Here is a 27510-nt window from a genome sequence, read left to right as displayed (position 1 = left end):
TTCTCATCAGGCAACTAGATTCAGTTCTGACAAGGAGAAAACATGTTTCTCTGTGTTACCTTTGAAGGTGAATTCCTATATTCTGGTTCAAAAATCTGTCCAGACAATGTGCAAATCATTAAGCACTACTCTAATAGGATTCTTTTACCCAGTTCTGTGATCTTGGGATCAAGGCAAATATTGTAGCATGGCTATAAGGAAAAAATATAAGGGCTCTAGAAGAGGTAGATGCCCTCTTTCCTGTAGATTATTGCTTGACAGAGAGAGAAGAGGGAAAAAGGAGGGTGTCAGAAAGAGATTTGGTGGTCCCTATCCGTATTGGGTTTAAGATGTGCTCACCATGTGACTCCCAACAGATTACTCTGTGGGAATGCATCCCTCAGCTGGAAAAAATAAAGTTCCTTGTGCTTGGTTTAAGCTATAAAGGAAGCATTTTTCATGTAGGATGCAACTAAAAATGAATAGAGGCAAACTACTTGTTACTTCTACATATTTGCATAATGTTGATTTTGGATTGATTTTCTCTGGGCCAGTGCGTGCAAATAGAGGAGCTTGCACAGAGGGGCCTATCATGCTAGGGACGTTTGCTCTGCAGCCGTCAAGCACGTATCTTTGCAGGAGAGGGGGGGGGGAAAAAGGAAAATATCTCCTATTGCTCCAGCCATGTGTTTATAAGCAGCAGATCTTATAAAAATATTTAAAAAAATACAGTGCAGGAAGAACTCTGTATTTCGGCATTTGCTGTATCTCCCAAGTCAGATATAACTCACGCCTCCTTTATCCCTGGCCAAAAAAATAGACACAAATATCTAAATATCAGAAATCAGATTTGCTAGGTAGCTTTTTGCTTGGCAAACATGGCTTCTTGGCCATGTGCTGCGAGCAGAGACATTCAAATGATGCTGTGTAGTCTCCCAGTCTAATTTGTCATTGATTTCTCAACATCATGGCAATGTTTCCAGATTTTTACTATAAGCATGAATCCAAACTTTATTTGCTGCAGTTGTGAGGTTCCCATAAAGAAGTATGCACAATTTGAATTTCAGCTCAAGAGCGGGGAGAGTCTGGATAATAGACAAATGTTTGTTACTATTTTTGTTCTGTTTTCTGTCTGATCCCAGATGATCTATTACAGCTGTCTTTAATCTTGTCCCCTCTGATCGTGTTGGATCATAGTTCTGCAAATGTTCAGCCTGCATGGCCCCACTTGCTAAATATTAAGGGAGTTGTAGTCTGGCACATTTGGAGGATGCCCATTTGGTGAAGGTGTCAGTGTTGTGCAATAGTTGAAGGAATTGTTTGTAAGCTAAAGCAGTCATGCCAAATGTATTTTTAAAAATACACTTGGCAACAGAGGTCCCCTGGACTCCAAAAATGTGATCTAAATGTTTATTATTTTGGACTGCAATTTCACAAATTCAGCAAAGCTCCCATGATTTGGCCTCATTGCACCATAGTCTTATGAGAGTTGAATGTACAAGTGGTAAATCTCATACACTTCTCTTCCCCCGCTTTTTTTTTTTAGGTTTGCTGGGGGTGTATGTGGATAGGGCATCCAGCAGCTAAAAAGATTGCTGACCATATTATATTTATTCTCCCCTCTTTCTCCCAAGAAAACAATGTGTTGTTCTTTCTCCCCACCCCCTTATTTTATCCACACAATAGTCTTGTAAGGTTAGTCAGCCTGAGAGTGAATGACTTACTCAATTCACCAGCTCATCCTGGCCAAGGGAAGACTGAAATGTGAGCTTTCTTAATCCTAATCTGTCACTCTACTAAATTGACCCTTCTAACATAGCTGGTTTTCTTTTGGCAATTGCTACATCTGGCCAGAATTTTCAGGCTATCCCCACAGTCAATTACAAATACAATGTCTTTAGACAGTAGTTTGCAGCATCTTGGGTGAATTTGCAGTTTGGTACAATTTTGCCATTGTTCTTAAAGTCATGGCTTAAGGCCAAGACAAATAAGTTTAAACTGAGCTGAACTCTATGCTTTCCTGGTCAGCAACTAATTTTTGAACTGGCTGTATTCATGATTCGCTCCCACAGAAGCCAGGAGAGAAGCAAATGGATGCCCTGGCAGAGCTTTTCTCATTAGATAATTCAGAAGCTTACTCTATTTCTGCCTGCACCAGAGCTTGCTTTTGAAACCCTCATTTTGCAACTTGTGGTGTGAGGAAGAGGAGCAATTTGGAGTAAAAACCAAAGTGTTGCAATTCTGGCATCAGCTCTCCCTTTATCAAGAAGAGGTTTTTCTCATCATGTGATCCAACTTGGAAAGACGTGATGTGCTACAAACCCCATAATCTCCATAATAGGAGTCTCGTGAGTAGAATGGAGAATTCTACTGCTCACGAGACTCCCATTCCAAGGAACTGAACCATGCATCTATTGCTGAACTAGAGACCTTTCCTCATAGGCTGAAGAAAGCAACAGTCATTCATACATACAACACTGCTTTGTACCAGGTGAAGCCATCGTCCAAGTGTCCCCCAGCCTTGGCAATTTCCAGATGTGTGGACTTCAACTCTCATGATTCTCAGCAATAGCCATGCTGGCTGGGGAAGTTAGGGAGCTGAAGTCCACACATCTACAAGTTGTCAAGGCTTGGAAACATGGATCTAACCTAATATCGACATGTGCTTGGCAGCAGATCTTCAGAAACTTCAGCAAAGAGCTTTCCCATCACCTCTTCGCTCAGTGATGGGCATCACACATAACCCTAGAATGGACACTGCCCATTTCCACCACCCCACCGCACTGAACATTGACATGAAATGAATAACCATAGTAGGGTAAAACCTCCATTTTTCAATAGAAAAACAGAAGAGGAAAAAATTGAATGACAGTTATAGCAATAATCTAGCTTCAGAATAATGGTAACATATTATAGAATTTTCAAAAATTGAATAACTAGAAAATAAAAGGGGGGGACCCCTTACTTGGAAAAAAATGAGTTTGCAATCCTCAATGACATCTTAATATCATCACTCTGTCTAATATGGCCCTTTCCATTGAAAAATTAATTTGTACAGAAAGACACATCTAACCCACAGATTTACAGCAAGAGAAGAATATATTTGTATTAATCTCAGAGGCAAATGAAAGGCAAAGAAACATAGATCATGGCAATCAAGTTCAAGAGTAGATATCTGTAAACTAATTACAGTAACTGTTCACGCAACTCTTTTGAAAGCCATCCTGGCCTTACTAAAAGCATCTGTAGTGTGATCAGATGGATTGCTTCCATTCACACACACTGCTTAACCTGTTTACTGAATTAACTAATTTAATGGATTTGCACAATAGCTTAGAACATAAAATAACCAAACGGTGAGGTTTGGTCAATAAGATAAGTCACAAAAAATAAATCTTATACTATGCTGAGATGTAAGCAATACCAAATAAAAATGCTAAAAACCAACCCCAAATTCATACCTCGACCAAGCTGAACATGCTGAATGCATCTGTAGAATGTTCTTTTGATTTGGGGAAACGTCATGTAAACACAGTCATAATTTCCTTCTGAACATACTGTGGGTATATTGTTATAACCTTGGATATGAGGAATTTTGTCACCATCCCACAGACATAGCTGGAAGACAAGAATATAGCATTAGGTTGGAAGGAAACCTGTCCACAAAATTGTTGGTGGCACTGGAAGGGCAGTTTTGCAATCTTTGTGTTTTGCTATTAGGGATTAGAAAGATGTTCAGCAATGCAAAACAGCATTCATGTGCTATACATGGATTGATGCCCCACCTGGTTTTTATGTGTGTTGCCTTCTTCTAAATCCTCTCTTTCTGTTGATTGCTCTTGCAGCAGATAAAAAAATGATGCCTTCGGCTTCCACGGCAGGAAACCAGCAGATCTACTCTCAAGGGGGCCCGTTTCAACCAGGACATTCTGGAAAATCTTTCAGGTACTGTGACTTAGGGCAGAATGAATAAATACAAGGAAGCAACACTTATATGAGAAGCTGTAGAATTAATAGTCCTTTTCATTACTAACAATTATTTCATTTCCCCTGTTGGAGAAAATCTGAGGTAACTGTTGAATCATCCACTGATAGACATTTTCTGCTTCTACTAAATAAAAAAAAAAGTTTTGATTTATTTTTACATCCTTTAAATTATATTCAGATATGTTTTTCTTTTTTCTTTTTTTAAATTCTAGCATCTTTAAAGCTGTGTGGAAATTTCTGTTTTATAGGGTGTTTTCAGAAACAGAAAAGATAAGTCAGTTACAATTAATTGATTTAATTTGCTTTTGTACCTAATATAATCATGGAAAGATTGGATTCTTTTTTCTCTGAAGGATTAACATCTGGTGCTGATTCATTACAAAATATTATTATTATGGAACCAGCTTGATTTGTATTACGTTTAGCTCTCCAATCAGGGATAAAATATTCCTAATTACATAAAAGTCACAAGTGAACAATCATGCAATGCAGAGATATTGTCATGAGTAAGGATGGCGAGCAGGGGGCTCCCATCCAGACTGTCAAGCGCATGCGTAGCACTGATGAATTGTTCAGCCATTCAAAGAGACACAGATCGGGACCACCTTAACCCTTGGGGGTTATATGTCTGGGTTTTCCCCACGTTTCTTCAGTTTGTTAGGATTCCTGTTAAGTATTAGAGACCAGTTCCTTGTCTCAGTGTGTTTCCTGGTTGTTAGGAGAGATATATGTGCATGTTCTTCAGTTCAATTTCATTATTTTTACAAAAATAATTTAGCAAGTATTTATGAATAGTATCTTTTGACCTCAGTGTTACTAGGGGAAAATTATGGTTCAGAAATATCCAGATTCAACATCCAGTTATATCTGGACTGGTCCATGTAGAATGAAGGAATAGAGGTCGTATGTATATGACTGAGAAGAGTATAGATTATTGTATGTCCTATAGCAGGCAAAGGACAACTTGGAGCTCGAAACACCTATGAGGAGGTATTTACATTTCTTCTTCTTTTTTTAATATAATCTTATTGAAAGTTTTAAAAACAAGAGTAAAAATTAATACAAACTAGAATAAGAATAAACACACCATTGGAACCTGGAATGTAAGATCTATGAGCCAGGGCAAATTGGATGTGGTTATTGGTGAGATGTCAAGATTAAAGATAGACATTCTGGGTGTCAGTGAACTGAAATGGACTGGAATGGGCCACTTCACATCAAATGACCACCAGATCTACTACTGTGGACAAGAGGACCACAGAAGAAATGGAGTAGCCTTCATAATTAATAGTAAAGTGCCTAAAGCAGTGCTTGGATACAACCCAAAAAACGACAGAATGATCTCAATTCGAATTCAGGGAAAGCCATCTAACATCACAGTGATCCAAATATACGCCCCAACCACAAATGCTGAAGAAGCTGAAGTAGAGCAGTTCTATGAGGATCTGCAGCACCTACTGGACAACACGCCTAAAAGAGATGTTATTTTCATCACAGGAGACTGGAATGCTAAGGTGGGCAGTCAAATGACACCTGGAATTACAGGTAAGCATGGCCTGGAAGAACAAAATGAAGCAGGACATAGGCTGATAGAATTTTGCCAAGACAATTCACTCTGCATAACAAACACTCTCTTCCAACAACCTAAGAGACGGCTTTATACATGGACTTCCCCAGATGGACAACACCGAAATCAGATTGATTACATCCTCTGCAGCCAAAGGTGGCGGACATCTGTACAGTCGGTAAAAACAAGGCCTGGAGCTGACTGTAGTTCAGATCACGAACTACTTCTTGCACAATTTAGGATCAGACTAAAGAGATTAGGGAAGACCCACAGATCAGCTAGATATGAGCTCACTAATATTCCTAAGGAATATGCAGTGGAGGTGAAGAATAGATTTAAGGGACTGGACTTAGTAGATAGGGTCCCGGAAGAACTATGGACAGAAGTTCGCAACATTGTTCAGGAGGCGGCAACAAAATACATCCCAAAGAAAGAGAAAACCAAGAAGGCAAAATCGCTGTCTGCTGAGACACTAGAAGTAGCCCAAGAAAGAAGGAAAGCAAAAGGCAACAGTGATAGGGGGAGATATGCCCAATTAAATGCACAATTCCAGAGGTTAGCCAGAAGAGATAAGGAATTATTTTTAAACAAGCAATGCGCGGAAGTGGAAGAAGACAATAGAATAGGAAGGACAAGAGACCTCTTCCAGAAAATTAGAAACATTGGAGGTAAATTCCAGGCCAAAATGGGTATGATCAAAAACAAAGATGGCAAGGACCTAACAGAAGAAGAAGAAATCAAGAAAAGGTGGCAAGAATATACAGAAGACCTGTATAGGAAGGATAACAATATCGGGGATAGCTTTGATGGTGTGGTCAGTGAGCTAGAGCCAGACATCCTGAAGAGTGAGGTTGAATGGGCCTTAAGAAGCATTGCTAATAACAAGGCAGCAGGAGACGACGGCATCCCAGCTGAACTGTTCAAAATCTTGCAAGATGATGCTGTCAAGGTAATGCATGCTATATGCCAGCAAATTTGGACAACACAAGAATGGCCATCAGATTGGAAAAAATCAACTTATATCCCCATACCAAAAAAGGGAAACACTAAAGAATGTTCCAACTATCGAACAGTGGCACTCATTTCACATGCCAGTAAGGTAATGCTCAAGATCCTGCAAGGTAGACTTCAGCAGTTCATGGAGCGAGAATTGCCAGATGTACAAGCTGGGTTTAGAAAAGGCAGAGGAACTAGAGACCAAATTGCCAATATCCGCTGGATAATGGAAAAAGCCAGGGAGTTTCAGAAAAACATCTATTTCTGTTTTATTGACTATTCTAAAGCCTTTGACTGTGTGGACCATAACAAATTGTGGCAAGTTCTTAGTGGTATGGGGATACCAAGTCATCTTGTATGCCTCCTGAAAATCTGTATAACGACCAAGTAGCAACAGTAAGAACAGACCACGGAACAACGGACTGGTTTAAGATTGGGAAAGGAGTACGGCAGGGCTGTATACTCTCACCCTACCTATTCAACTTGTATGCAGAACACATCATGCGACAAGCTGGGCTTGAGGAATCCAAGGCTGGAGTTAAAATCTCTGGAAGAAACATTAACAATCTCAGATATGCAGATGATACCACTTTGATGGCTGAAAGTGAAGAGGAACTGAGGAGCCTTATGATGAAGGTGAAAGAAGAAAGTGCAAAAGCTGGCTTGCAGCTAAACCTCAAAAAACCCAAGATTATGGCAACCAGCTTGATTGATAACTGGCAAATAGAGGGAGAAAATGTAGAAGCAGTGAAAGACTTTGTATTCCTAGGTGCGAAGATTACTGCAGATGCTGACTGCAGTCAGGAAATCAGAAGACGCTTCATCCTTGGGAGAAGAGCAATGACAAATCTCGATAAAATAGTTAAGAGCAGAGACATCACACTGACAACAAAGGCCCGCATAGTTAAAGCAATGGTGTTCCCTGTAGTAACATATGGCTGCGAGAGCTGGACCATAAGGAAGGCCGATGCTTTTGAACTGTGGTGTTGGAGGAAAATTCTGAGAGTGCCTTGGACTGCAAGAAGATCCAACCAGTCCATCCTCCAGGAAATCAAGCCAGACTGCTCACTTGAGGGAATGATATTAAAGGCAAAACTGAAATACTTTGGCCACATAATGAGAAGACAGGACATCCTGAAGAAGATGCTGATGCTAGGGAGAGTGGAGGGCAAAAGGAAGTGGGGCCGACCAAGGGCAAGGTGGATGGATGATATTCTAGAGGTGACGGACTTGTCCCTGGGGGAGCTGGGGGTGTTGACGACCGACAGGAAGCTCTGGCGTGGGCTGGTCCATGAAGTCACGAAGAGTCGGAAGCAACTAAATGAATAAACAACAACAAGAATAAGAAAGAAAAAAGAAAAAGAAAGAAGTAAAAGAGAAAGCTACAGTACAAAAAGAAAAAAGAAGGAAAAGATATAAAGAAGTGGCTTCCGATCTTCCTTACAGCAGTTATAGAATTCAAATATTTTGTAAAGGTTGTAAAAGTTCATCCTCAAAGCATCTAGCCACCTGGAGTCCCTCTTTTGGGGGAGATGGGCGGTAATAAAATTTGAATAATAAATTAATAAAATAAATAAATAAGAAGCTGATCGCCATCTGGTCCAGGCACCTTTCCTGTTTTAGTCTTTTTTATAGCTTCGCAAACTTCCCTGATTATTATGGGTCCATTCATAATCTGTTTCTCTGTAATCTTCGGTGATTTTTGTTTCTTTAAACATTCATCTATTTTCTCCAGGGAAATTTCTTATCCTTTATATAAATTGGAATGATACCGATGAAATGCTTTTTGCCACATTATCTATTATTACAATATCGCCCTCTTGCAATTTGAATATCATTTTCTTTTCTTCTTCTTTTCATAATTTATATGCCAACCACTTCCCTGGGTATTTAGGTTTCTTCTTTCCTCAAGCCCTGTCATGACCTGAATTCCTTGGCTGGATCATCCTATGTGTTAGGGGCTGCTGGGATACACAGATATGTGTGGAGAAATGCATAAATAATATAATTAAACTATTCCATGAACCTCAGATTCCTGCCTAAGCAGGAGGACACTTGTTCCTTGTTTGTGATGTGTAGATGATATGCTTTGTATCTTTCTAATTTGCTTTTGGGGAAGGAAGATTACAGCATTCCGAAATGCAGCAGAATGTATTCCCTTTTACCAGGTGTAGCTCTTTAGGTATAGGATATAGTGATATCTCTTTAGGTATAGCGATCTGATGGCCATTGGCTAGAACCTCAATCTACCCATTGGAAATTCCTCCTTCCGAAAAGGCCAGGGGCAAGATGGTACCTACCAATTGTCACCATCTCACAGGCTCCAAAACACCTACAAGCAATGATTTCCAAAATATTCCCTTGAATGGTTGCTGCTCTGAAAGTATCAGTAGAAACCAGTGAGCAATCTTGGACCTTCCAAGACCCTTCTCATTTTCTTCTTTGCAGCTCGTCTGTGGTCCACGTGCCGGGCGTCAACGACATTCAGTCCTCTTCATCCACAGGCCAGAACTTGTCACAGATGTCTCGGCAGTTAAATCAGAGTCAAGTTGCCTGGACTGGAAGTCGCCCACCATTCCCTGGGCAGGTAGGGCAGCTAATTTAAAAGGGCTGGTTTTACATCTGTTTTTGGGCAGAGAAATCATGTGTCATATTTTTGGCTCTATCCCTTTTATCACAAGAGCCACGTTGGAAGGTATAGTGATTAGGACTAGGCAGCACTTTGGACTTGATCTCCAAAGGGCACTTTGGAACATGCCCGAGTGAGAACATAGCTCCTGTCTCCAACATCTAAAAGCAGCATTCCATCCAGTTTTGTGTCATCTGCAAATTTGATAAGTATTTCCTCTAACTCATATGGTTCGATTCTACATGTTCCTTGAATTACAATGGCCATAAACCTGTGCAACAAAAATGAAAACAAATGACCTAGTTAGCGCTGGGAACAGATGCTTATACTGTAATGCACCAGGCTGTCACTGCTAAGTTTGGAGCTCTATTGCATCACTCCATTTCTATTTTAAAAATGTGGGCAGATACTCCATCTCTTTTGTTTACTCTCCATTCAGCAAATTCCTTCACAAGCTAGCAAGGCACAATCTTCACCCTTTGCAATTGGATCCAGCCATACTTACCCTGCTGACCCAGCTTCCTTCAGCCCCCTCTCCAGTCCTGCTACATCTTCTCCAAGTGGAAACGCCTATTCCAGCCTAGCTAACAGGACAACAGGCTTCGGTAGGTATGGAAGTTGACCATACTGCATAAGCACATTAAGACATTTGATTTAAGCTTATGATTATAGAGACCTGTCAAGCATGGCAATTTGGAGGTGTAAATAACCACAAGCAGACAAGCAAGCAAATGGGACAAACTGGGGGAGCATCCTTATTATGGACAGGATCTGCAGAACCATAGCAGATGTGATGACATGGTGACACCACTGAAGCAGCTGGAGGAACTTGGGGCCTTTTTAAAATCTATTTCTGGGAGGCCTCCAATAAAATAGGCATCTTCAGGTTACTAGAGACTTAGCAGTCTGATTTTACATTGATCTCTTTCTGAAATATAGTTAGACAATCTAATAGCTGTCATCTGTTGGTGGGCTCCTGAATTTGGGCAGTGCAATCTTAGTAGGCTTTGCAAGACTCAGCATGTTAAGAGGATTTTTGAGAGCATTTCAGTACTAGCACGATAAATCTCATACGCTGAAGAGTCAGTCCAGCCTACTGCTGCAGATACTCTATCTTTGACTCCCCTCTGAATTCTGTATTAAATGGAAATATTTAAACAAACAAAATGTGGAGGACAGCTTAAGAATGATTAAGGGTGTCCCATATATGTTTTCCTTTATCTCCCAGGTTTTATTTTACTGAAAGTCTGGGGTGGCTTATAAACTCATATGCCTTTCTACTATGTCACTGTTCCAAATTACAATAATTGTTTTTATTTATCTACCTTTTTAAAAGGATCCACTTTTTTACTCATTGCATTGAGAAAAATAGGGAAACTGTCAGAAAGAAATGCAGGGAGGATACCAGCGAGATAGTAGGCATAAGGTAGTTATTCCATTATAGAAGTAGCAGGTATTGAGGGTCAGTTTGGTATAGTGGTTAAAGGCACCAGACTAGAATCTGGGAGACGGTGAGTTCTAGTCCCACCTTAGGCATGAAGCCAGCTGGGTGACTTTGGTGCAGTTCTTCTCTCTCAGTCCTGAGAGGAAGAAGGCAAGGGCAAACCACTCCTGAAAATATTGCCTAGAACTTGGCAACTTTAAGATGTGTGGGCTTCAACTGCAAGAATTCCCCATACTGGCTGGGGAATTCTGGGAGCTGAAGCCCACACATCTGAAAGTTGCCAAGTTTGAAAAACACTGGTCTGGAAGATTTGACTGCATGACCCCTGCCAGGGGTTATCTTGGTTAAGCTTTTTCTTGGCAGCCTTCAAGACTCTGGCTCTTGCCAGCCCTTTTTCTGGAATAAAATGCAGACTTCTCCAGAGGTGATGCTAGCCAAAATACAAGAGTTGAACTATCTGTGTGCATAAAGGTATTGTGACTGGGAATTGTTGCAAAGGAAATAGAATTCTGACTAGATAATAGCTGATACTTTTTCATCTGACAATTTGCTGCTGTTTGCACTTAAAAGTAATACTCCTGGAGGAAAAGGGGAGATTGAACAGGATGTGTTCTCAAGTCAGCAAATTGAAGCAATACCTCAGACCAAGGCAGACTTCACTGAAAATTCAGGACAGGGTGTGCATGGAAATGCCAGAAACAAAAGGTGAAGAGAGCACATAAACATCAAAGCATAAGCAAACCAAAATATCTGGATTTTTCCCCCTTTCTTTCTGTTTCTTTTTTTAAGTTCCACAGTGAATTGTTCCAGCCTAAGGCAAGGGAAGGAAAAAAATCTTGCTTTAGCTATTCCGGACACTGGATCTAATGTCTAGGGTTTCCCCCCCCCCCCCCCCAAGACACTGGATCTTCTAATTCAGAAGTTTCCAGCAGGATTTGTTGTAAAAAGATCAACCATCAATGAACAATGTTTAGATTTGCAAAAACATGCTGATAATCGTATCATTATTGGTAGTATTAATATAAAAAGCAGGACTTTTGGACTGTAGACAGGTAGAAAAGTTAGTACAAGATTTGGTTTGCTATACTTAGTTCTACCTAAAATGTATAGGAGTTATACTCACTGCTTAAATTCAAATTAGCCAGAACACCATTTCTAAACTACATTTGCGTTTTGACCCTCAGAACTATCATTTATTAATTGCATTAGATGTCAAGCATTTATTATGACAGTGTTACCTACCTTTTCTAGTTTTTTTCAAGGCTGTTAAGCATTTTTTCCCCACATTGCAATTTATAGAAATCTGGAAAACGCAGTGTATCTTCAAACATTTTAAACACATCTTACTGACTATTACAGTAGTCTAGAGCAAAGCTCTAGTAATGCCTGATGCCTGCATTCTGTTTTGTTTTTTTAATAAAATTTTTATTGAAAACAATTTTAACAAGATAAAAACAATACAAATATTAGAAAAGAAACAAAGGAAATAAGGAAAATTCTTTGTATCATTATATCTATTTGAACCCAGAAATTTTTGGCTTTTTTACAAGTCCACCAAGCATGATAAAATGACCCTCCATGTTGTCCACATTTCCAACATAAATTTGAAGTACCTTTATACATTCTAGACAATTTTTTTGGAGTCATATACCAACAGGCATCATTTTATAGAAATTCTCTATTAGGTTATAACATAATGAAAATTTCAATCCTTTAGCCACATATCTTCCATCTGTATATTGTGTCCAAAGTTCTTAGCCCATTTTATCATACAGTCTTTCGCTGCTTCTTCTATTTCAAATTTCAATAAGAGTTTATACATTTTAGCAATTATATATTCATCATTTGTACATAGTTAAACTTCAAATTCTGTCTTCTGCTGCTCAATTCCAAATGTCCTCCTGATGCCTGCATTTTGAAAGAAATTTCTAAGGGTTTTAATTTTTAAAAATTTTTTTAATCCCGCCTTTATTATTTTCATAAATAACTCGGCAGCGAACATCCCTAATACTCCTTCCTCCTCCTATTTTCCCCACAACAACAACCCTGTGAGGTGGGTTGGGCTGAGAGAGAGTGACTGGCCCAAGGTCACCCAGTCGGCTTTCATGCCTAAGGCGGGACTAGAACTCTCCTACTACACCTGATTGGCTCTTGGGCTGAGAGAGAGGGACTGGCCCACGGTCACCCAGCTGGCTTTCGTGCCTAAGGCGGGACTAGAACTCACAGCCTCCTGGTTTCTAGCCCTGCACCTTAACCATTAGACCATACTATATTCTCCTTTGGGAAGGATGATCATGACTTGAGGAATGGCCCTGAAAATACTCTTTTTGTTTCCTGGAGAGATGGGAGCAAAACATCTCCTTTTGATTCTTGGCAGACCTCACTGTATGCAGGAAGGTAATGTTTTAAAGAAGGGGCTTCTCGTATGCAGGAATATTGAGCAAACTGACAGAAAAGAGAGGGAAGCCCTGCCCTGAGGACCAAAGGCAGGCAGTGAATCTTACCTCCATTCTGTGGAGACCTTATTCAAAATCTTATTTCTTCAGCCAGGATCCCTCTGTGCTTCTCCTTGCACAAAGAAAGGGACACTCCCTTTTTTTCTTGCACAAAGAAGCATGGAATGATCTGCTCATGGAAGGAGAAACTCTGTCATTTCCTTTATCACCAACCGGTTTACTCAGAAAAAGGGGCCTTTGGAAGGGGAAAGACTTAGAAGGATGCGCTATTCCATCACCTGGCATCTTGTTGCTCACAGATTCAGTCCAATCCACAGGCATTTTGAAGTTCCCAGAGTCCTTGCCCTAATTCACCAACAGGAAAAAAAAATGCAAGAAGTATTATTTTATTTCACAGAAAAAGGTGTATTTCTAACAAGAATCGTCATGTGGTTTTCTTTTGCTTTTCAGCAGAGAGCAGCCAAAGTAGCGGACAGTTTCAAGGACGGCCTTCAGAGGTCTGGTCCCAGTGGCAAAGCCAGCACCATAACCAGCAGAACAGTGAGCAGCATCCCCACCAGCAAACCAGCCAGACAGAAGTGTTCCAGGTGAGTGAGGACCACCAAAATGTTTGGGGATCAGAATTCTGGCTTCAGGAAAGCTGCAGGGATTTCATAGGATCATCACCCTTAAAGACCCTTAAATCCAGCTTCTGCTTACTATTGGAATCCAACTTAAAGCATCCATAACAACTGTCTAACCAGTCTCTGCTTGGAGACATCCAGGAAAGGAGAGCTTACCATCTCCCTAGATCAGTGGTTCTTAAACTGTTTGACCCAATTACCCCCTTTCCCAGTCTCAAATAATGTCCTTAACCCGACAATAAAACCAGACTCTCTTGTTTTACACATGTGTCTTGGCAGTAGCAGATCCAAACTGCTGGATCTTCAATTCACAAATAAGCAATTACAAATTGCTCCATTACCCCCTTGGGAGTAATTACCACCAGTTCAAGAACCACTACCCTACATCATGTTCCATCGTAAAACTGCTATTAGGATGCTTTTCCTAACGTTCAACTAGAATTCCTGTAACTTAAGAGAAGTGGTCTTGACTTTCTTCTATGTGACACCGCTTCAGGTATTTAAAAATGCTATCATATCCCCCAGAGACAGCTCTCTTCAGGGCTCAGTATACCAGCTTCTTCAATCTCTTCTTATGCAGTAAGATTTAATTTGCAGTCTCACAATCATCATTGTCACTTCCCCCTACCTGTTTTAGATTCTCTGATGAATCTTTCTTAAAATGTAATGCCCAGCCAGTGAAGGATGTAATTGAACTATTACTTTTTGTGATTTGGAAAAGGTTGCTCACCACCTTCCTAAATCCCCAGATTTACGGGAGCAAGTGCAGTAAAATAATCTGGTGTGTCTCACTTAGAACTAACCCACTGCTAGATTTGCAAAACTCTGGAAATTGAAGAGTTAAATTTAAGGCATGGTATCTTACCACTCTCTAGAGACTGACAGAAAATGGGCTGCATAAGAACTGTGGGGAATGTATGTACATATTTAAATTTATTGGCCACTCAACTCCAGTGGACTCTGGGCGGTGTCAAATTCAAAAACAGAAGATCATAGCTGCCTCATGTACAGCCTCTAGTAGCTGATGGAGGATACCAGGTACAGATATCTTTCCCTTACTTTCACTTTGGAAGCACTCCTTCGCCATTTGCTCTGCTATTTTTTCAGTTAACAGCTTTGCAACGAAACAAGGGATTGGTCTTGAATTGCAGAAGTTTCAAAACAGTGTTTTTTGCCCCCAGATGAAGTAAAAATCACATTTTCTTTTGCTTTTCGTTCTTGTACAGGATATGCTGCCTATTCCAGGGGATCCAACACAAGGGACTGGCAATTACAACATAGAAGACTTTGCTGATTTGGGCATGTTTCCACCATTTTCTGAGTAAATTTATCTAGCCAGATGACCTGCTCTGGCACAGGATTGGGGGAAGCCTGCTGATGTAGTCTGGGCTCTGCTGTTTGTTTGTTTGTCAGTGTTAACATTATCATAGAAGCTCTTATACAGGAAGCCCCCATTCTCTGATTTCAGATAACCTGCTCTTCTTCCAAATGGTAACCATGCAAGTTCTAATAATTTACATTGTATCAGTCAGGATTCATGTAAAGGTTCAATTTGTATTTCATTCCCACATGCAGAAGAGATCAGGGTTGAATGGGTAGAGGAAAGGAGAAGAGGATGGGGAGGCACTTTGTGGTCTTTTTTTTTCCCCTGAGCTCTTAACATCAAAATATGAACCACTGTTAATTTCCCATTTTCAGGGAAGTTATCTTGCTTAAATATTATGCACTCCAAACAAACTCTCCAGATTTTAGTGGGACTTGGAACAAGGGACAGTTAATGAGTTATGCATAGTAGTCTTGGGTTGGGATGGACTGAAAGAAGCACAGTTCAGTCTCCACAGTTTGCTTCACTGGGGGAAGATACTCAGGTTGGTTGGTATGTATTCTTGGATTTGGTCACTAAAGCCCAACCATTTAAAAAGATCTTGACCAACAAGGCTGGAAAGAATCTACCTGTAATTCTAAACCAGTGTATGGTAGCACTGGCTATGCATGGCCAGTGAAAATAGGACTGTTATGGTTGTGTGTTATAACCAGATCTCAGCTTGCATTGCAACCAGAGTCAAAGTAGTTTCAATGTTTGGCTTCTTGGGGCTGCATTTTTTGTGATGCCTTGATCTTGTGAGAACTGAACATCAGTTAAAATAGTAGCAAAGTTTATACTAGCCACCCTGGATCACAAACATGGTAGCCTAGATCAAGAATGTCCATCCAGGATCATAAAGATTATAGGCTAGAGTAGAGAATGGCCAGCTTCTCTATTCTTGGGATCTGTCCTAGATTGGAACTGTGGGGTAAAAAAAAAAAAAAACTCAAACCTGTTGTGCCATATGACTTCATCTTCAGCATGATTGTCTGTGCTTCATTATGTTCCTTGCCACCCATTTTTAAGTTTTTGCAGTAATAGAAAAGCATACAACAGAAAAACATACACTACATACATATACATGCACTAATAGAAGAGCATACACTGAAGTGGCATAATTTTGTGTTTAAATAAAAAACAGATCTATGAATCGCTATCACATTAGTTTTAAATCAACTCTGTTGTCTTTTTTCTTATAATTGAAGCTCTGGCCAATTCTTTTACATCAGCTCAGTTAAACTTTTGGTAAAATTGCTTGGACTATGGGGTTGGCGTCTCCAAGTTAGCGAGGCTCTTTCAATCATTTTTTCCACGTTGGCACTAAATACGATGCATTCTGGGATTGTATGGGAACTGCGAGGGGGCTAACCTGTATCAATGACATTGAGAGAAATGTGATGTGGACATGGTGCACAGAAATTATGTTACTGTCAAGTATACCGCACATTGCAAAATCCACTTGTTCAAGCCATTGTGTGCTGTAATGTTTGCAAGGCACCTTAGCTGAACATGATGTGCTTGTGACTGGGGAGAAATATTACCAGAAGGGCTGTGACTTTTATGGCAGGGATCACTAGATGGCCAGTATACTGTGAGATTGGGCCAGAGATGACATGGCTCACCCACTTCCTTGGGGAAAGAGCGTGCATGTGTGTGTTAAGCACCCTTGATCCCTGCTGAAGATGTACCCTAGAACCCTACTTACATTTTAACGCCTTCATCATCTATCCTATAGTATTCGAGGCCAGTTTGAATGTAGGGTTACATTCCTGTAATCTGGTACTTTCTGGCAAAAATGTTTATGGTCTTTCCAACTCCATGTTAAATCCAGCTGAACTTGAATGTGTATACAATTTTAGTACCATCTGTATATATTTAGTATTGTATGAAATCAGTTCTTTCTTGTGTGTCTGTCTGGATTTGAGTTTGCTAGAGAAATGAGAAATCTGCAAGAAGAGAATCTGTTTAGAAAGGGAGCATGATAGCATGGAATTTATAAAGTGAATTTAAAGGACAGTTAACCGAGGCTGGGATCTGGTAAGCACTTTGGAACAGGAAATATACATGTCACATGGTGTGTGGTCTTAGACATCAGATAGTCCAGGTCATCCAACCTTCCCTCTTTCTGTGAAGGAAGAATATCACTATTCACTATAGGAGTCATTATGGCTTTCAGCATAGGATCACGTTACACATGAATTTACAGAATCCCTGATTGTCCAGAACCTAGGACCCTCCAAATGGGTTGGGCTACAGCTTCCTTCATCCCTGGCAGGTATGATGGGAATGTAGTTCTGTGTATCCGGGTTAGATAGAGGCTATTATATACAATCAATGATATACTTATTGGTGGAATGTTATCAGTTCAGACAGCAGCTGAGTTTATATATAGCACAATGTGCTTAAGCCATGAGTTTAAAAATGAATTATTCAGTATGCCACAGGTGGCTGAGTTCACACTTAATGCTGAGCCATAAATCATGGTTTACAAGCCAGTGCTTGAGTTTACAAATTGCACTAAGCCTAGTTTGGCATGTGCCCTGAGTATTCTTAACTTTCAGTGCCCTATCTATTCTCAGATGTGACATAGTCCAGCAGATTTGGAGTTGTAGATCCAATATATCTGGAGGCCACCAGATTGAAGAAAGAACTCTTACATACTTCCCTGTTTCAACCAAAAATAGTCAACAACAACCAAGAAAAAGTTGGTTTTAGATCCTGCTAGACCTGATTTAACAAAAATAATTCCTGGAATCACATAATATGCTGTATCCAAACAAACCACATTGTGACTTGAGGTGATGGCCTGTTTCTCACAACATCCTGAATTATAAATTATCAACCTAACTTTAGCCCAGTCCAGCATATTCCGCAAACCCAGCCAATATGAATAATTTCAAGACAAGGGATAAATGAACAAGGGGAGAAGGAGACTTTTCCGATGTCTAGCTCTCACACTTGATACAGGGATCCATTTTCAGTGGTAACCCCAAGCTGAGTGTAACAAATAGTTCCATTCTTTGGGCTGGTTTACACAAAGTTCTAAGCCACAATATGGTTTGTTTGTATTTAACTTAATGTGATATACTTAGTGTGATGTATCTGTCCCACAAAAAAAGACACCATGGGTTTTTTTATGACAAACCATAATTTGAAATGTTGCTTTCCTAGATTATAAATTCTGTCTTGTTTTAACCATGCCTTCAGCTTATGTCTGAACCCAAATTTAGGTTATTTTTGTGCTCTACCCACTTTTGTTTTTAATCCATTCAATTGTGTCCAATTCTCGGAGACTGCCTGGACTAGTCCCTGAAGTTTTTTTAGCAAGGTTTTCAGAAGTGGTCTGCCATTGCCTCCTTCCTAGGGCTGAGAGAGAGTGACTGGCCCAAAGTCTCCTAGCTGGCTTTGTGCCTAAGGCGGGACTAGAACTCATGGTCTCCTGGTTTCTAGCCTGATGCCTTAACCTCTGCACCAAACTGGCTCTCACTGCCTACTTCTTTTACATATTGGCAAAAGGAATGGAGAAACCTAGGAATTGGCTGAAAAAGTCCTGATTATTTTGCTAGTTTCTTCATAATTTTTAAAAACCCTAAATTAGTATTATGTGTAAATTAGCTCAATTTGTACACAGCATTAAGCCATAATGTGGTATGTTTGAACAACATGGCTTAAATTTATTGACAAAGCAGGCCAGTGTGGGTTTTTTTCCCAACAAATCTGGGATTTAAAAGCCTGGTTTTGTTATATGAGAATTCAGCCAGTGTTTCCATCATCTGTATTATATCTAGTTTGGTTGCTTTTCCTGGCTAGAAAATAAAATATGGAATTACAAGCCAACCTTTTCAAAGTTCTGAATTCATTTTAGTGCAACACTGATGGATTTTTTTTTCCCCAGCTTGCATGGCATATAAATTTTATATGCACAGTATTCCTCTCATCCCTCCTTTCCAAAACTTTGGCAGATGAGCAGTTCTCAAGTCATACTGTCTATATAATAGATATTTTTGTTTAGACCTGATGAGTTTGCTTGGGCGACAGTTAGAAAAGAGAACCTGGCTCCTTAGCTCTTCAAATGGAGGGAAGCATTACTAAACACGGATAGGCTAGGGATACAGTTAAGACATTTTGCTGTGATTATGGGGGAGCAAATATCATCCATCTGCATTTCTAGCTTACCAATTGCATGGACACAAGCCATTGGCTATTAGGTCCAGGCATCCCCTGGTCACTCTTAATACAATATGGATCTTAGTGGGGAAAAAATAACACAGAATAGTCGAGGTATCCTGTTGGGACTACTGACAAATTAATATAAATTGTCATATGAAATAATTTTTAATATGAATTAAGTTTACACAAAACACTTAACAATTATGTAGTTGATTGGGGGGGGTTTTGGCTTGGTACTATGGATTAGTTCCACCCCTAAATATACTATCTGGCCCAGCCTAGAGCTTTGATCTGACAAATTCTTCCAAACTTTGCACCACCATCCCATTCTTTTCCAGCTTCTGCCCACACTTAGCCTTCTGGTCGTTCCTAGATGAAGGCAAGGGGGAAATATTTTTGAAACCCACCCATTAGCAACCTTATCTTCTACTGAAATAACTGGTGAAATCATCTGCATTGATTTCATTGGGAAAGAGATAACAAATGCTTGAATGTCTCCCATTGAGATCTCCATGTGCTTATTCTTGGCTCTGGATTGTACATTATTTTGCATAGGTTTTTCCCTAAGAAATAACTACAGAAGTTTTGTTTATTTGACTTTTCTTACCATTGGCATCAATCTCTGTTGAACTCTTTCATGTCAGTGTGTGGAACTGTGCTGTGGATTAAAATGTGTTTTGTATTTCTGAGTGTTCTGTGTAGCAAAACCAGTTTTGTGTGTTGGTATAATGAATAACTTGCCTTTTAAAATTTCATTAAAATAATAAAACATCATAAGCTACTTAACATGGAATGGGAAGCTGTTGTTGATTCCAGAATACAAGATAACTTGATTTTTTACTTTATTGACTTAATGATTGTAGTTAAGATTTATTTAAAAAATAATACAGGATTCCACTGTGTCTTTATTTTGCTTCTAATACTTACATATTGATTCTCCAAACTAATTTGCAAAGTGGGTGATAGTATAAACCATGTTAACACAATAACTGAAATCCTAAAATTATTGTCCAGTACAGTAACTGCCTCAAAAAATGGTTCATCTAGAAAACATTCTCAAAGACTGCTGGTGCTGAGGATAAGCAAATGTTTTTGGAGGTCATCACTTGGAAGCTTCTGGAGATATGTGGGCATAATTTGCAAAATGGAAAGTCTGAGATGTCTATCTCTGGTAGATCTCAAAGTGGGGAGAAGTCATTGTTTTCTCTAAAGGGATGTACAGCAGAATGAAACAGCACAGATGTATTATCCAGATGGCATCAGACTTTCCAACTACACTAATCCAAAATGATCGTTTTGATTGAAAAGAAATAGTAAAGCTCCTCTAACCTGGCATTCTCCAGCTGCATTGAAACTGAACTCCTACGCTAGCTGGAAATTGTGGGAGTTGCAGTTCCAGTCTTGCCAGGCTGAAATAGCTTCTCTGTGACTTCTCAGGATGACCTCATCATCTAAGATAACTAGTCTCTGTAGTAGGACAATCAAATTCCCTCTGGTTTTGTGATTCATCAATTATCTAAATTTGATCTCAGTTTTGTAAACCTAATATGGAGTTTGGGACAAATCCATCCTAGATCTTTCTTCCCAGACCCGGATAACTTCCACCAGCTCCTCTTTCAACTGAAAGATTGTCAAAAACCAGCTGAGGTGTTTCTCCATTACAGGAAAGAGGGGCCTATGGCTCTCCATATGGTGTTGGACTGCAGCTCCCAACAGCCCTTATCATTGGTCAAGGCAGTGGTTGATGGAGCTGGAATCCAATATTCAGAGGGCTATAGTTTCCCATCTCTTGCCAAGGCCACCATCTTTTTAAAGCTCAGTCTCAGCACCACGGACTTAGGTTCTGATTATGCCTGGTATTTCAGTTTGAAGTTCAGACAGGTGAGACTAAATCTCTAAGGATGGTCAAGAGATGCTGATTGGAGGAAAAGCTAAAAAGCCCCAATACATTTCAATATACCCTCTTGCCAGGAGCAGTTTTTGTGAAGTATGGTGTAGCTGGTGTAGTTCATCATCAGCCCTCTTCTTTGTTCAACTGTGTTTTGTTGGTGTCTGGAAATGGCCAGTTTGATTTCCCACAAGGCATCAGAACATTACATTGGGGCACCGGGGAATCGAACAGGGGGCTTAGAGATCTAACTTCTCCCTACTGATCAGAACCCTGTTCTCTTTGCTGCAGGAAGTCTCACAGCCCTTCGTACCGATATGTTGGGAAACTGGTAGTTTCCCAGTTCTTTCTTCCATGACATTCTCCCCCCAGTGATGCCAGTCACCAGGTATAGCTTCATGAAAAAGTATTTGAACAGTACTGAGCAGCTGTGTAAATATGATAAAGGTAAAAAAAAAAAAAAAAAAGGTACCAAATCTTTTGACAGTGTAAAAAAACCCTTCATTTTTCTGTTCTTCAATCTCTACTCTTGCCCTGCCCTGCCAAAAGACCCACAGGGAAATAGAGATCCAAGCTGGAGAAGAAACAACAATAATAATGCAAAAGTAAACAAAATATGAGACCTTTTCCCCTTTTTATCCATTTGGATCTAAATGCACCCTGACATCTGCCCATTTGGAGACAACCTCCAGCTTTTCTAATTCACCATTTTCCAAGACAGTTTCCTTCCTTGGCCTCAGGGCTCAGTTAGGAGTTGTATAATTCTGAAAATCTTTCTCTGAACTAGAGGGACAAACCATGTCCACAAATTACTAGGATAGCTCCAGATGACTGCATGGCTGCTACTTCTGTTTCCAGCATTCACAGGTGACATAAAAGCAAAACTACCCTCCACCCACAAAAGCAAGGGGAGGCTAGAGTCACATTGTGCTAACTCACAAATAGAGCTTTTTGGTTTGGGGGGGTTTGCAGGCTGTGTGAATCTAGTCAATTGTCATTTAACCAACAAGCCATCATTAAGTGAACCACAGCTTAATATGATCTATGAACCACATCAGAGAGAACATAAAAGTTCTTGGCTCAATCAGAACAAGGGCATATCTTGTCTCATCTCCAGCAGAGACAGATGGGAAGCCAACAAGTAGAAAATGCAATGACATCTTCCAAACGCTGACCAGCAGCTGGTTCTGAAAGGCATACTCACCAATACTCATGACCATTGATTCATTCATTCATTTAATGTATATGGTTGCTCACTGAAATATATTGACTCTGCACAGCTAACCACAGTTAAAAAACAGTATCACAACAACACAATAAATACAAAGCAACCAAGGTTAAAAAAACACTACAACCAACCCACAGGCTCTGCCATACATCCCAACTCTGATGCCCAGTGACAGGACCAAGTCTTCAAGACCTTACAAAAGACCACCAGAGTTGGGGCTTATCTGATCTCTGTGGGATGATGTTCCAAACAGTAGGCATCATGACACAAAAGTCTGTCTGTGGGTCCCACCAGATGGAACTCTTTAATAGATGGGATCTGTTGCATGCTTCTACTGCTGGATCTGATGGGGTGGCTAGCCACAATCGGGGGGGAGAGTCCCTCAGATAACCTGGCACCATCATCCATTCATGCATTTGTATGGCCACTCAACTGAAACTATGTGCCTCCAACTCTGGGTGTGTTACAACAATCAAAACAGTCCCAAAATAGCAGCCAAAAAGAGAGAACAATATGCATTGGGAAAGCAATAGAACATCCAGCCTAACATGCATAGCCCCATAAGAGCCCACCACCCATCTAGACCAATACCTGGGGGAGGGAGCCATGTTTTAAAAGAGTGTTCAAACATAGCCAGGGTAGGTGCCATATGGATCTCTGGGGGGCAGGCACTGCAACAGAGAAGGCGTGTTTCCTGGGTCCCAACAGATGACACTGTTTAATCAATGGCCCCTGCAGCATGTCAACTCTTGACCCTGGTCAATGTCTTCTGAGGAGGTAATCTTTGGGGTCACCATGAATGACACTGAGTTAGAAATAATAAATAAAATGATACAAGTAGCGGATGCTTTAGAAAGAACAGTGGACCTTTTGGTTTAGCCATCTCTCCAAGCTTTGCTCTCTTGCCCAAGTTCTCTTTGTCAGACTTACCCAAGCAAAGTGGGACCACTTTCAAAGTTCATGCTGGAGCTTTACTCCCCACTTATTAATGCCTTTGAATCAGTGTTAACTCCTGGCATCTGCCTGGACAAGACCCTGCATTTTTCTTGCAAGATTTTGGAAGTGGCTTACCATTGTCTGCTTCCTATGGCTTAAAGAGTGTGACTGGCCCAAGGTCACCCAGCAGCCTAAGGTGGGACTAGAACTCATGGTATCCAAGTTTCTAGCCTGGTGCCTTAACTACCAAGCTGGCTCTACACTAAATATTAGAATTTGTTAAAAAAAAAAAATACAGGGCCAGAGCTAAGGTTTTGGGGTAGCACATGTGGCTTTGGGATCATAGTCTGTGCATCCCTAGAAGGGTCCAGATCAGACTTTGAGAAGGAGAGAGCTGGAGGCAAAAGCCTCAGAGACCAAAGTCTTAGTGCAGAATTGGAATTAGATCTTCACCCATGCACTTCTGTAGCGTCTGAACACTGCTATAAGACCTAACCTCCAAAGAGCAATGATGCCATTGTGTAGAAACTCTGGGCTGAGCAGCACCAAAGGGTGACATTCCTGTATGTAAGAGGCTCCAGCTACAAGCTGATCAGTTGCAGCTAGATCCAGAAGACATGTGTCCATCTGGGTCACATAGGCATGGATCACCAAACAGGTTCTTGAAAGCATCATTCATAACCCTCCTTGTCCCTCCATGCTTGGAAACCTTGATCATCTTCAGACTACCTGGACTCCTGTAGAGAGTAAGATGACATTGACAGAAATATGCAAGAACTACTACCCAGGCTTGAAACATTTTTTAAGTCCAGAACAGTGAGATAATATTCGGAAGCAGCTCAGGTTGACGCCTCCCTAATTCAATTATAATTCAATTTATAATTGATTATAAAGAGCAGGAGGAGGTACAACCCCATCAGACTTGTAAGATTCTGCTATTATAGCCAACCTCAGTAAAAGTAGTTTTAACCTTCCTGCGAAGGGTTGATTTTCTGGTCTGATCTACCTAGTGGGGCTGATAACTGCTGACCTTACTCTCATCTTACACCTTCAAATCTGATAAAAAAAACTGCTGGTTGGGACTCTCAAAAATGACTTGATTATCTCTGGCAGCTTGCTCCTGTATGATGGATTATTTGGGACTGTCAGATTATTCTTTTTTAATAACTTGAAACAGAACAGAAACAGAAATGTGTCTTGTCATCTCTTTCCTGGGACAAAGAATGCTTTCTAACCAACACCTTTGTTATGAGCTGGAGAGGAGGATAATAAGAACCCCCTTCTTCTGAGGATTCAGCAGAAAAAGATGATTGTCACCAGTCAGGCTAAACTTCTTAATATACCCTAGTCTATCTGGCTGGGGAATTCTTAAAACTTCTCCCCATGATTTCTTCCTTCATTCCAGCTCTAAGAATCTAAAAAGGGAGGAACTTGGGATCTTTCTATCCAGAGATTCAGAACTAAACAAATATTGTGCCAGTCCTGCAATACAAGGGGTAGCTGTGCAACCATGCAATTTTGTACATGGGGAAAATTTTTTAATGAGAAATCCCCTTTTAAAACCAATGAAGCCAAATATCTGAATAATAAAAAAGGAATTATTTGGAAAGCAGGGAATACAAGAAAACCTGGGGATAGTAACAGTTGTGCATGCAAAATCAATATAGTTAAACCTAACAGAATGAGTTATTAGCATCTGGCATGAGATATTAGGTTTGAGCACATGTTCAAAGTTAATAGTAGAGGGTATATTTGGAGGGAGATTATCTGGGTCTCCTGTTTGTTTGTTGTTAGGTGGGCCCTCCTTGCACAATAAATGAAAGCCAGCCTCTTTGGCAAGACTTGCTTTGCCAAACTCCACAAAATGCTCCATCCCTGATATCCTAGATTTGGCCAGCAAATCAGAAAATTATTTAGCAATAAAACCCATCTTTCTAGTGATCTTCGAATGATAAAAATGCTGTCCAGCTGTCGCCAGTCGAACCATTATATTAAAAACCAAACCAAAGATGAAGTTTAATTGATGTGACATCTGGAATTATTCTAGATATTTCAGGGAGCCTTATTGTATCAAAGCAAAAATTGCAGCTTTGCCTTAGCTAGTGCAAACATTAAAAACAAGTCCAGTGTTATGAATTTTATGTGGAGGAGGGAGGCAGAAGAAGTCATAGAAAAACTCAAGAAAGATACAGATGTTATTATCTGTTCCTTTGATAAAATTCTATGAGCAAACAATTACATAATAAAATCCATACCTGAAGGCGTCCTAAGAAAAATTGAAATAGACATTCCGTATTACCAAGATCTCTGTAAACCCTGCATTCAATTTCTCAGCTTTAAGAGTCAATACAATGGACAATACTAGAAAAAAATCAAATCCCCCAAAAGAAATATGGTTATGATGGAATCATTATTGCTAACACTTTGGAGAAAGTCTTGATTTCCTTTTACAACCATCTCTTGGTCACTCAAAATGTGGATCTTGGTCACTTTGTATCTGTCACTCAAAATGTTGGGAAAGTACAAACTGGCAGAAAATGAGATTTGCAAAACGATGTCTTTTTAAACAGTTTATAAAACCACTGCATACGTATTTGAGTTGAAAGAGTACAGTGCATCTGGGTGGGAATTTCTGGAAAACGCCTTCTGCCTCATAGAAAAAGGCACAGTAACATAATAATTAAAGAAAGATGGATATGAGCACTTGCCAAGAATTGAATAAATAGAACTTCCGATTTACAGTTGGTTTTGGCCAGGAAATTTCTCAGGCTAAGGGTTCTTTCGTTTTGTGTTCTGATTCCCTCTGAATCATAATGTCCTCAGCCTTCCTCTTTTCCTCCAACTGCTACACTTATTTTCGTAATTTAACATTAAAAAATTGGTCAGTTGCCTTTGCAAAATGAGGATGTACCTACAATTTAATAGAAACATTGCTATATCTGCAAATTTGTGTGAATAATATCCGCGGTTCTGAAATAATATTTGCCTATTGCTTAATTTTGCCTTTCCCCAGAAGAAACAGAAGAAAAAAAATGTATTTTCAGTACTTCAAACTTTCTAATTAATAGAATGTTAATAATTTTAATCGTATTATATAAATGTTACTGCACTGAACTATGCATTGAAATAATGCAAGGTATCAAGATTTATAATATTACAATAAAAGAATATTACAAAATAAAAGAAGTCAAGCTACTAGTGGCATACTCTGTTTACAGAAAAAAAAGAAACAGAAGAAATCTGTTTCATTTTAAAGCAAGCTAAATTGATTTTTACCATCTTTTATAATACATATGGACGTTACTGTAATTGTATTCCCCATTCCAGAATTGCCTCTGCGAAATGAGGATGTACCTTGTAATTTAATAGAAACATTGCTATATCTGCAAAGTCATGTGAATAACTTCCCCACTTCTGAAACAATACAGTATTTGCATTTTCCTTAATTTGTATTTGTTTGTTTATTTATTTAATTTATCAAACTTTATCACTGCCCATCTCCCCCACACGGGGGGACTCATAATTTTGCCCTTCTCCAGAAGAAATCTGTTTCATTTTAAAGCAAGCTAATTGATTTTACCATTTTTTATAATACATACAGATGTTACCGTAATTGTTGTGTTCCCAAAAGTTTCATTTTCAGAAATTAAGACTCCAGAATGATGCAAAGTAATTGCCAAAGAATATTTGTAACACTTTCAGTCAAAGGGATTAAAAGAGTTCACACAATATAGTAAGCACTTTGTTTGAACCATCCACTTGGTACTGAGCGTGATTTATGGCTTAGTATTTTATGCACATTCAGCCAACAATAGAATAAAAGTGTTTTAAAATAAGTGAATGCATCCAGTGACTAGCTTCATGCATTAACCCAGGCCTGGGCTGCTTTGACCATGATTAGTCAATAAGCCACCATTTCCTGGGTTCACACAAAACAAAAATAATTTATTAAATTTATATGTTGCGTGACCCGGCGAAATATGACTTAGAATGTTATATGAACCAGGCCAGTACCTATAGTCTGTCAAGCATCTTTTATTAAAAATATTATTTATTTATTTATTTATTCATTCATTCATTCATTCATTCATTCATTCATTCATTCATTCATCAAATTTGTCACTGCCCATCTCCTCCCACCAGAGGAGTAAATATAGTAATAACTAACAAACTTGCTATCTGCTCTTCTCTCATTCCTCTTAGAGATAAAGGTGAAGAGTTTGTAAAGCTCAGTTCATAAT

General features: G+C 39.7%; 1 protein-coding gene across 1 annotated transcript in view; it reads left to right on the top strand.

The window, feature by feature from the left end:
• Positions 1–20003, top strand: part of ARNT2 (aryl hydrocarbon receptor nuclear translocator 2) — a 102138-nt gene extending 82135 nt beyond the window's left edge. The window contains exons 15-19 of the mRNA XM_063313965.1: positions 3825–3924; positions 8978–9116; positions 9598–9763; positions 13509–13645; positions 14908–20003. Coding sequence (XP_063170035.1) covers positions 3825–3924; positions 8978–9116; positions 9598–9763; positions 13509–13645; positions 14908–15006 — 641 coding nt within the window. The 3' untranslated portion in view covers positions 15007–20003. The remainder of the gene's footprint in view (positions 1–3824; positions 3925–8977; positions 9117–9597; positions 9764–13508; positions 13646–14907) is intronic.
• The last annotated feature ends 7507 nt before the right edge of the window (positions 20004–27510 follow it).

The sequence above is a fragment of the Candoia aspera genome, chromosome 13 (assembly GCF_035149785.1).
Source record: "Candoia aspera isolate rCanAsp1 chromosome 13, rCanAsp1.hap2, whole genome shotgun sequence".
Taxonomy (NCBI): Eukaryota; Metazoa; Chordata; class Lepidosauria; order Squamata; family Boidae; genus Candoia; species Candoia aspera.
This window is presented reverse-complemented; position numbering and strand designations above follow the sequence as displayed.